The 11,205-nt window shown below is 40.6% G+C and overlaps 1 protein-coding gene across 1 annotated transcript; it reads left to right on the forward strand.

Annotated features, from left to right (window-relative positions):
• The first annotated feature begins 1,273 nt into the window (after positions 1-1,273).
• LOC136502836 (putative HVA22-like protein g) lies at positions 1,274-5,110 on the forward strand. Its single transcript, XM_066498091.1, has 7 exons — positions 1,274-1,494; positions 1,592-1,637; positions 2,428-2,526; positions 2,617-2,673; positions 2,749-2,812; positions 2,885-3,106; positions 4,294-5,110. The coding sequence occupies exons 2-7, from the start codon at positions 1,606-1,608 to the stop codon at positions 4,819-4,821; spliced, it is 1,002 nt and encodes a 333-aa protein (XP_066354188.1). The 5' UTR covers positions 1,274-1,494; positions 1,592-1,605; the 3' UTR covers positions 4,822-5,110.
• The last annotated feature ends 6,095 nt before the right edge of the window (positions 5,111-11,205 follow it).

Genomic DNA, 11,205 nt, shown 5'->3' on the forward strand with positions numbered 1-11,205 from the left:
TAAATCATATCAAACACTTTGAAGAATCCGTTGCTTTATTATTGTCGATGTTTAGTAGATAGATTACTATTTTAGATTTAGATCAGCGTTCTTGGGCCACACACAAAAATAGTATATTCTACACTCAGGTTAAAGATAGTAGTATTTCGATATAACTCATTTTTTATATACTGATTTTCTTTATATTTCTAAGTATATTAAACATATGAGGTACTCCGTCCGTCCTAAAATAAGTGACGTTTTTTATTTTTTGATATCGTTTTTTACCATTCGTCATATTCAACTTTTTTGTGCAAACTATAAAATAAATAAATCATTATTAAAGTATCTCTAATGTTAAAATAAGTCATAACAAAATAGATAATATTTATATAAATTTTTTGAATGAGACGAACGGTCAAACAAGACGTCTAAAAGTAAAAAAGAAAACGTCACTTATTTTGGGACGGAAGGAATACTAATTATACAACACACGTGAAAAGGAGAACAGATTGGCACAGTACATTTCTATACTTGACATGTTCAACACGATCTCAAAATACACAGGTTTAACTAGCAATGTTTGCTAGAAACATTACTAATGCATAGTAAATATATACTTTATGAAATCACATTTCAAAAACAAATATACTCATAGTATTCTTAAACACCTAAGATCAACATGAAAATTAATTTGTGACAAAGTTTTGAATGGTTGGCTAAGATCACTTTTGTTTCTAGAGAGTGTATTAAAAAAGTTTCATAGCGAATTCTATGGCTAAACGGTTGGATAAGGGAAGAATGTGTATACCACAGTATAAAATACACTACACTGTTGAATATAGGGCGTGTTTAGTTCGGCAAAATTTGCACCTGTAAGTTTTGTATAGTGCACGATTCTCTACTGTAGCATTTCGTTTGTATTTATGAATTATTGTCCAAACATTGACTAATTAGGCTCAAAAGATTTGTCTCGTAAAGTTAAAGCAAACTGTGCAATTAGTTTTTGATTTTGTCTACATTTAATACTCCATGCATGTACCGTAAATTTGATATAACGAGAAATCTTTTTTTTACGCTTTTGGAGAACTAAACAGGGCATAGAATTTCCCCCTTCCCCAAGAGTCGATAGAGAGGGACAACGGTAATATTATTAATAGTTGGTTAAAGAAATGTTCGCTGGTACACCCATGGTTGAACTTGAACAGGAGAGCAGAGGGAGAGGCAGTCGGGTTGGTTAGAGAGTGCTGACGGCGCGGCGGCCGTGCTCGCCTCTCCTCTGTCCTCTCCACTCTCCACTCTTCCTGCTCTCTCTCTCTCCGCACGCCATTCCTGGCAACGCATTACCGGTATTTTTAGCCGCCGGAGTAGACGGGTAGCGTAGAGAGAGGGGAAACCAGAGCTCCTGGCCGTTCCTCTCTCCCTCCTCACGGGCGGGCTCCGTCTGACTGTTCCGTCCATCCACCACCCGGGTCGTCTCCCGTCCAGATCCCTCACCTGCAAGGTTTCTTCGCGGTATGCTCGGTTCTCTGGTTTCCCTTTTGGAATGTGCTGGTGCGGTGATGGTGTTTTGATTTGTGTTCGTCGCTTTCGTGGATCTGGTTGTGCGCAGAGTGGGCGGACAAGATGATGGGCGGGTTCCTCTCCAGGGTCCTCCTGTAAGCGCTCTCTTGCTCCGAATCTTGTAACGTGTTCTTTGTAGATTGACATTTTGAGGTTGGGGCCTTATCAGTGTTCGGGTTTTAAATTTGTTTCCTTGAAATGGGGATTCGTGGGTACCCATTCGGAGACTTCAGTCTCTCTCTTGGATTAACTTCATCCTTAATATACTGCTTTCTTCACCAAAAAAAAATGAGGAGATGCGTTCCTTCTTGTCGATTTGTCCACCTTCTTCTTCGCCGGAAAATGAGGCTGAGAGCACGCACCCATTCAAAAGTATTTTATTGTTCTCGAGGAGCATGGGACCAAGTTTTCAATGCATTGCACAACGGTCAAAGGTTCTGTTCGTTTATTCTTCCGGTCCGACTCATTCGTTTTGAAGATGATGTTCTAATAGCCATATTTCTTCAAATGGTTAAGATCGGAGAATACTATGGTTTGAGTTAAGACATGTCGAATTGCTGTGCACTTTTTATCTTTGACCTGCTTCATCAAGAACTAGATTTGAATATTTGATCCTGTTCATCTGTGTGTTGATGAATTATCTACAGTTTTGCTGTAAGCGCATCTAAAATGTTAGTCTATTGAAGGATACTTTGATACTAAAACCATGCATCTTTAAATTGTCAGCTTTTCTTTTTGTGGTTTATTACTGAATAAAGGGGAAAACAAATAAAAAATAGTCTTTTACTGAAATGTCAACTTACTATGAGAAAGAACAGGCTTTTGTCACAATATACAAGTGCTAACATGCCATTTATCTTCCTTTGATATGTCAATTTCCTGTAGGTTGGCTTTTGGCTATGCCTATCCTGCCTATGAATGCTACAAGACTGTTGAACTGAACAAACCAGAGATTGAGCAGCTCATATTTTGGTGTCAGTATTGGTAAGGTGTTTCAATAAAGAGTTATTATGTGGTCGTAATATTGACTTCCATGAACAATGTGCCAAATTTAGTTTTGTTTCCTGTGTCTAGGATTTTAGTTGCCCTGTTGACAGTTTTGGAGAGATTTGGAGATTTTACAATATCATGGTGAGACTACGTAAGGTTGTGATTTTCTTCAGTTCATTGACGAGACTCTTAACATTGTGTGCGCTCTTGTTGAAGGCTACCGTTTTACTCGGAAGCAAAGCTGATGTTCTTTGTATACTTGTGGTTCCCTAAGACAAAGGTACTTTGTTTGTCCTTTGCTTCTATCTTCTTCTTTTTTTTGGCACAGGACTGATGTGTGCTTTCATTACAGGGAACTACATATGTTTATGGGACTTTCTTTAAGCCATATATTTCTCAGCATGAGAATGAAATCGACCGGAATCTCCTTGAGTTGAGAGCTCAAGCCACCGATATGGTTGTCCTTTATTTCCAGAAGGCTGCTTCAGTAGGACAAAATACTTTCTTTGACGTTTTAAAATATGTTGCTGCCCAGTCACCTTCTCAGAAATCAAGGCAGCAGCGCCCTCATCAGGTGTGTATCAAATGACTACTACTATTTTTTGTCAAAAAATTCCATTGAATCATTTGTTGTTCACTGCTCATCATGTTTACACAGATACTCAAACTTGTTTTATTGTTCTTCTCTGATGCAATATTGATCATGATGTTATACTAAGTTTAGCTCTATGTTGTTGAAAGATGCATTCGCTACTGCTTCCAAGTGGTGTTGTTTAAGCAGCTACTGCTTCCAAGTGGTATTGTCAAAAACGCGGGAAAGCTGCGTTCATTTCATTAAGAGAGAAAGTAGTACATAGGGAGAGACTATAAACACCCCCTCCCTGGAACACACTCACACACACCCCAAATTAGAAAGTTTTAAGTGCTCGCCAGTTTTTATTATGGCTAAACCACCCACAACAGACTAAGCGGCCAGGGCGATTGACCAAAGGAGGAACTCCTGGAGCGCATGGGCCCATGCTAAACACCAGATGCTACTTTCATTAGCAACTGTCTGCAGGGTCACCGATATGTATGTACATATTTGGAATATATCATAAACTGTGATAGCATGTCAGCATCCTTGAGTCATATCCTGCCAAGTACTAAGTCATCATGTTCAACCATTTGTGTCCTGGAGTTTTATGTATTTTGGTATCTTGAACCTTCCAAAAACAAAGCCATTTGCTGATATTTCATCCAAAGGAGATCACAAATGCTATGTATTTTGGTATCTTGAACCTTCCAAAAACAAACCCATTAACTGATATTTCATCCAAAGGAGATCACAAACACCATAACACATATACACTTGCACTGAATACCTGCTAAATAAGCAAGGCACTTATGGTCGTTTGCTTCCTTTTTGTCTTGCTTAACTCGGTAGGTTCATAGTGCAAATTGTCCAGTGACGCTGCCAGCACCATTCTTTTCTTGAGAGAGAGGTAGTGTGACTCTTATGTTGGATGGTTGAGAGAATACTCAGAATAAACTCAGAAATTTGCTCCATGTAGGCATTCCTTCTGTATGTCATAGGAAGAGATGTAGTACAAGAAACGTCATCTAAATCAAAAGATGCATGGTTGCTTGTAGATATTCTTTTTGGTGTATCCTTCAAGTCCGTCAGTTCAAAATAAGTCACAGAAATGTGTGCTCTGGTTTTACTGATGTGGTAGTGTTATCTTGTTACCCATGTTGAAATCATGCTTTGATGTCTTCCAGGAATCACAGCAACCACAGCAGCAGCAACCACAGGTGCAGGTGCAACTGCAGCAGCCGCAACCTCAAAAACAAGCAGCACCTGTTATGCGCAGAGCAGCATCTATTGCTGCTCGGCAGGCAGCAATGGCACAGCAATCTCAGGAGACTAAACCCATTCCATCTTCGCCCAAGATCAAGCGTCAAACATCAGGGAAATCTGGTTCAGTGGCACCCACAAAGCCTGCAGCAGCTGCATCCACACCAAAACCTGGCGGTAGCCCAAAGAAAGGTGAGGTCAAACCTGCTGCCGACCCAGTTCAAACTCCAGCCACAAGTGCCGATTCACCAAAGTCCGAGCCTAGCGCCCCACCACTCCCTGAAGCCGAAGGAATAGACAAGATGGCCATTGACGAGGTCAGTGGTGATGCTGCAGAGGGCGCAGAAGGGCTTGACCCTGCGCTCGAGGAGACGCCGATGGAGGAGACGATCCGTGTGACGCGCGCCAAGCTAAGGAGGCGCACGGCCACTGAGGATCCTGCTGGGAATTAGCTGCAGGCCGTTGTTTTCCCTGCACATTGTGTTGATTTTTTTTTTTTTTTTTTTGAGTTTTAGGCTGTCATGTTGTTTGGTGGAATGGTGATATGTTGTTGTTCACTTGGTCCTTGTGACACACAGTTAATTATCTTATTTCTGTGTTTTCTTAGTGCCCTTTTTCTGTGATTTCAGTTGTAAATAACACTTTCGCTACGCATGTGTATATAGGTTAGCGGCATGGGCAACGAATGCCTGTAATTGCTACATTATACACTTCAATCTGGTGACTCCCTGAGTATCTTCAAGATGTCATTCAACACAGTTTTCATCCGCTGGGGCAAACAAGAGCAGTTGTTTCTCTATCAGTCTCTATGTACCAGTACTTTGTTTGAATCCTTGCGGCACGCTGCAGTTAGGCCCTGTTTAGCAGTGCTCCTACAGAGGAGCTGGAGCACGAGAAGCTCGAAAAAAAAAATGTTCGGTACAGCTGCAGAAGCTGCTTTTAGAGCCGGAGTTAGAGCTATGCCAAAAATTTCTTGACTACATCAAAGGCTTGTTTCACTCTAATTTAAATGTTGTAACTCCTACATATTTTATATTAATTAAAGCGCGCATGGCTACTGTTGACGCCGAATTGATACCGGATCACACACCAGCTAGGGTTAGATCGTCCGGCTGCCACAGACCGAAGAACGCAGCGAGGATCTCACACTTACGTGGTGAAGAACGAAGATATTTACGAGCAAACCACCAAAGGATAACCACTTGTGCTTGCGTGACGGAAAAACGGCTAGTTTCCGAGCAAACTAGCAAAGGAGTCGTCGAAGCTCTCGCCTAAAAGGGACCTCGGCGAGGCCAGGACGTCGTCGGGTTACACTAGGTCGGCCGGCAAGCCTAGGGCACCATCCTTAGTTGTCAGATCAAGGGATGATCGGATGTTGGGTACCTCAATCGGGTATGTACCTTCTATTTTATAGGGAGTAGGGGTGGTTTTATCCCATTGAAAAACGAATGTGGTATTATTATTATTATATCGCTTTATAGAGTTTTCTTTAGGATAAAAGCTAATTATTGGCCTCTTAAAAGTTGCCTTGGTCCAATTTGAGTCTCAAACAGCTGTTTTCTTCTCATTCTTTCTTCTTTGCACTAATCTAATGGTTCTATTCTCCCACCGAGAGGTTATGATACTAGCAAAAGTCTTATTCTTCTCCTCTCGATCCTATCTCGGGTTATTTTTGACCGAGATGGTCAATGAACTTATATTAGATTTAAAGGAGGATAGACATTCATTGGGAAGTCTCGAAAGACAGGGCCAGTTTCACAGAAGCTTTTTATAAAATCATTGGAAGGTATCATTGAACTTTAACATGCGGTACTAAAAATTTAGTATAGTTAATTAGAGCACGGTAGAATCTTACGTTTTAAGTACTAAAAGTTCTATGGATAAATTTAGTACGTACAACTGAGAAAAAATAATTATGTTTATTCTCTATTAATTTTCTAATACAACACCAGTTTAGATACTCTCAAATCTATATATACGGTTTTGATAAAGTTTTAGGAGAGGACCGAAGATAAAAGTATGGAAAATGAAGAAGGGACACACTAGATAACTGTCGATAGATTTAATAACTTCAAATCTGTCAATTTTTTTACTAATAGAATATTGACACGTCTGTTTTGAAAAATTGACAGATATTGCAAGCAAAAAACTGTCAGATTTAAATAACACTTGTCAACGTTAAAATAAGATCCAAAACCCGTTAATCTTGAAAACCAGACAACCCAATAATCAACAATATCTGACTGCAACAAGTAGATGGACCGCTCAGCATTTTTCATGATCACGAGTTCTACTTCTGAGTAGAGCCAAAAGACAGGGACAAATCACGGAACATTGGTCCCAGCACCGATGATACATCCATTCGGATCAAAATTTCTCAACAAGGAGAAGGATGGTTTATCACTTAACACATAGGCTCTGCCAAAATTCAGGACGGAGAATTCAGGGCTTCAGTTTCACCGATGAGTCCAGTGACCTGCTGGCCCTTTCACCAAACAGCAGCCCTTCATTCCATTGGTTGCCGCAGAGTTCTCTCTCACATCTGGAAGACAAAATAGATGGATCAGTACATACAAATACAGTTGTTATAAATCCAAAAGACAACATCCCTGTCTGAAATCAAATGAAACTAACAAAGAAACTAACAAATGAAATCAAATGTGGCAAAGTCAATTTAAACTTCATCTCTGCACTTTACTAGCAAAGAATACAGGTACCATGATCAAGTATAGAGAAACAACAACAACGACAAAGCCTTTAAGTCCCAAATAAGTTGGGGTAGGTTAGAGTTAAAACCCAGTAGAAGCAATCAAGGTTCAGACACGTGAATAGTTGTCTTCCGAGTACTCCTATCTAAGACTAAGTCTTTGGGTATATTCCATCATTTTAAGTCTCCTTTTATTGCCTCTACCCAAGTCAACTTCGGTCTTCCTCTGCCTCTTTTCACATTACTTCCACTACGCACCGGTGCCTCTAGAGGTCTCCGTTGGACATGTCCAAACCATCTCAACTGGTGTTGGACAAGTTTTTTTTAATTGGTGCTACCCCTAATCTATCACGTATATCATCGTTCCGAACTCGATCCCTTCTTGTATGACCGCAAATCCAACGCAACATATGCATTTCCGCGACACTTATCTGTTGAACATGTCGTCTTTTCGTAGGCCAACATTCTACACCATACAACATAGCAGGTCTAATCGCCGTCCTATAAAACTTGCCTTTTAGCTTCTGTGGTACCCTTTTGTCACATAGGACACCAGATGCTTGCAGCCACTTCATCCACCCTGCTTTGATTCTATGGCTAACATCTTCATCAATATCCCCGTCTCTCTGTAGTATTGATCCTAAATATTGAAAAGTATCCTTCCTAGGCACTACTTGACCTTCCAAACTAATATCTTCCTCCTCCCGAGTAGTAGTGACGAAGTCACATCTCATATACTCAGTTTTAGTTCTACCGAGTCTAAAACCTTTGGACTCCAAAGTCTCCCGCCATAACTCCAGTTTCTGATTCACTCATGTCCGGCTTTCATCAACTAGCACTACATCGTTCGCGAAAAGCATACCCCAAGGGATGTCCACTTGTATGTCCCTTGACCTCATCCATCACTAAGGCAAACAAATAAGGGCTCAAAGCTGACCCTTAATATAGTCCTATCCTAATCGGGAAGTCATCCGTGTCACCATCACTTGTTCGAACTCTAGTCACAACATTGTTGTACATGTCCTTAATGAGTCCGACGTACTTCGTTGGGACTTTATGTTTGTCCAAAGCCCACCACATAACATTTCTTGGTATTTTATCATAAACCTTCTCCAAGTCAATAAAAACCATGTGTAGGTCCTTCTTCTTCTTCCTATACCGCTCCATAACTTGTCTTATTAAGAAAATGGCTTCCATGGTTGACCTTCCGGGCATGAAACTAAATTGGTTCATAGAGACCCGTGTTATTGCTCTCAAGCGATGCTCGATAACTCTCTTCCATAGCTTCATAGTATGGCTCATCAACTTAATTCCCCGATAATTAGTACAACTTTGAATATCCCATTTATTCTTGTAGATCGGTACCAATATACTTCTCATCCACTCATCAGGCATCTTCTTCGATCGAAAAATATGGTTGAACAGCTTGGTTAGCCATACTATAGCTATGTCCCCGAGGCATCTCCACACCTCGATTGGGATATCATCCGGTCCCATCGTCTTACCTCCTTTCATCCTTTTCAACACCTCTTCGACCTCAGATTCTTGGATTCTCTGCACAAAGCGCCTATTGGTGTCATCAAAAGAGTCATCCAACTGAAAGGTTGTGTCCATATTCTCACCATTGAATAATTTATCAAAATACTCTTGCCATCGATGTCGGATCTCATCCTCCTTCACCAAGAGATGCTCCCTTTCATCCTTAATGCACTTAACTTAGTTGAAGTCCCTTGTCTTTCTCTCACGAACCCTAGCCATCCTATAAATGTCCTTCTTTTCTTCCTTCATACTCAAATGTTGGTAAAGATCCTCGTACGCTCTACTCATTGCCACACTTACAGCTTGCTTTGCAGTCTTCTTCGCCACCTTGTACTTCTCTATGTTGTCCACACTCCTGTCATGGTACAAGCGTCTATAGCATTCTTTCTTCTCCTTAATAGCCATTTGGACTTCATCGTTCCACCACCAAGTATCTTTAGCCTTGTCTTCCCTTCCTTTGGTTACTCCACACACCTCTAAGGCCACCTTCCGAATGTTGGTTGCCATCTTCTCCCACATGAAATAGAAGAGTTTACCCGATCCATGAAACCACGAGAAAGCATTTCATCAGCTTCATCAAAGAACAAACATCTTGATGTTATCAGGGCAGAGGGACTGCCTACACAGCATGTCAAACACACAGCCAGGTGTACCAAACAACATGCACACCACTGGCAAAAATTGTTAGGTTCTCGCGGACATATGTTCCTCCCACACATGCATGAAGAAAGATATTGTACATCTGCATTTCACCAAAGAAAGAAAGTCAGCAGGCATAAATCAATCAGAAATAGGCTATTGTGCCGTGGTGAGCAGACCTTGAGCAAGAATATCGACTAACAGATAATATGGCACACACAGTACTAGGATTCTACATATACCAGAGTTTGACTGAGCTGCGCATGTATGTACTGTATGGGAGAACAGAACAGTGATTGATGGCTACCTTGGCAGTGTTGACGTGAAGTTTAGGGCCCATGAGGGTGAACTGGAGAGACGGCAGGCTGTTCTTCCTCCGCTGGAGATAGAGCGGGAGCTCACCAAACTCTAGAGCCTAGTGGCGAGGCACCTGGAACTCGAGAAACTGCTGGAGCTCTTCTATGGGCGGCTTGTCTGGTTCCATTCCACAAGCAGGAAAATAAATGAGCAACCGACGATTAGACAGGACATCCAACACAACACACATCTGATGAACTCCAGATTAGACTAACAGTTTGCTACACACACAAAAACACGCTTACAAACACACAGAGAGACATACAATACATAGATAAATCTGTCAAATTCAACATTAACAAATCAGACACCCAATTACGGGTTTTCCAATCCCAACATCCAATAGCAGGGAAGAAATAAACATGCACCTTCAGCATAATACAAGCATAATACAGTGAGGGACTGACCTGTAACATAGTGAGGGACCAGCAGTAACCGTAAGTAATCTGTTAACTGGAGTCTCTAATTCTAAGGTGATGATGATCTAAGAAAGTTACACCTAAAGGCATTACACGGAAGGACACATAACTGCTAAGTTTTACAAATTGCAACAAATCTTACTATACTGTGAAACTTACTGCACTGCATATGTGTGCAGATGGAGAGAGTTTACGAGAACACAGTGTCTATTGAGTTCAAGCAACTAAGCTGAACAACAGATAGAGAGAAGGAACATTATAACAGACCAAACAACAGTCAATCAGGTAGGCTAGATTCCTCTGAAGGTGTCAATAGCTGTTGAAGTATCAAACAGAAGGAGGCTACATTCCTCTGAAAATTACTACTGTGTACAGTAGAGATAGCAAACAGAATGGGGTTCATACTACAGTCGGGACAAATTGGCATACAAAGATTGAGTAAATATGGTTTTCTCTTTTCTAATTTCAAAATACTACAGCTGTTTATTCAGCCTCATTGGAATTCTGTAGATCTAACTTATTGGTTTGGTAATTTCAAGAACTAAGCAAATAAGGTAGACCATGAATGAGCAGGTCGATGCACAGATTGATCTTATCTTATTGATTTATCCACATAAATGAACCAACGGAATAGCTCCAATCATGCATCAGACAAACTCAAATATAATATCCATTATCTAACATCCATACAAGGGAATTAGATGTATGGCAGATCAACTCTGTCAAATCTCATACAACTAAAAAAAATTAAATGGTCACTGAAAAAAACACCGACCTAAAAAAACCTAAAACCAATCATAAAAACAACCTCCAACTACAAAAAATTTGAATTACAATGAAAAATAAATGTTAGTCAGCTAGGGTTTTGCTTTTGAATAGTTAGAGAGAAGGGAGCAAACAGAGCAATATAATGGCTACATGTATGGACTGTCCTAGAGTAAGACCGTGTCAAACCAGCTGGGAGCTAGTGGCAGTTTCAGAAGAAGTTACACGACAGGAATCTGCGAAACATCAGCCTGATGATTCTTTAAGATGCATTAAGATTGGTTCTTAGTCTCACTGAAGACTTAAGCAGCTAGCTGCCCTATGTATGTGGAGTCTCGAATGCTCCAGGAAAATCAAAGAGAAATTCATCTTCTTTTCTTAATTCTTTTTTACTTGAAGAAAATGACTGT

Source organism: Miscanthus floridulus, chromosome 1 (assembly GCF_019320115.1).
Source record: "Miscanthus floridulus cultivar M001 chromosome 1, ASM1932011v1, whole genome shotgun sequence".
NCBI classification, from domain to species: domain Eukaryota; kingdom Viridiplantae; phylum Streptophyta; class Magnoliopsida; order Poales; family Poaceae; genus Miscanthus; species Miscanthus floridulus.

Coding starts and splice junctions, on each gene's coding strand:
- LOC136502836 (XM_066498091.1), top strand. CDS start 1,606: ATGATGGGCGGGTTCCTCTCCAGGGTCCTCCT. Junction 2,674..2,748: donor GGAGATTTTACAATATCATG/GTGAGACTACGT, acceptor CTCTTGTTGAAG/GCTACCGTTTTACTCGGAAG. Junction 3,107..4,293: donor GGCAGCAGCGCCCTCATCAG/GTGTGTATCAAA, acceptor GATGTCTTCCAG/GAATCACAGCAACCACAGCA.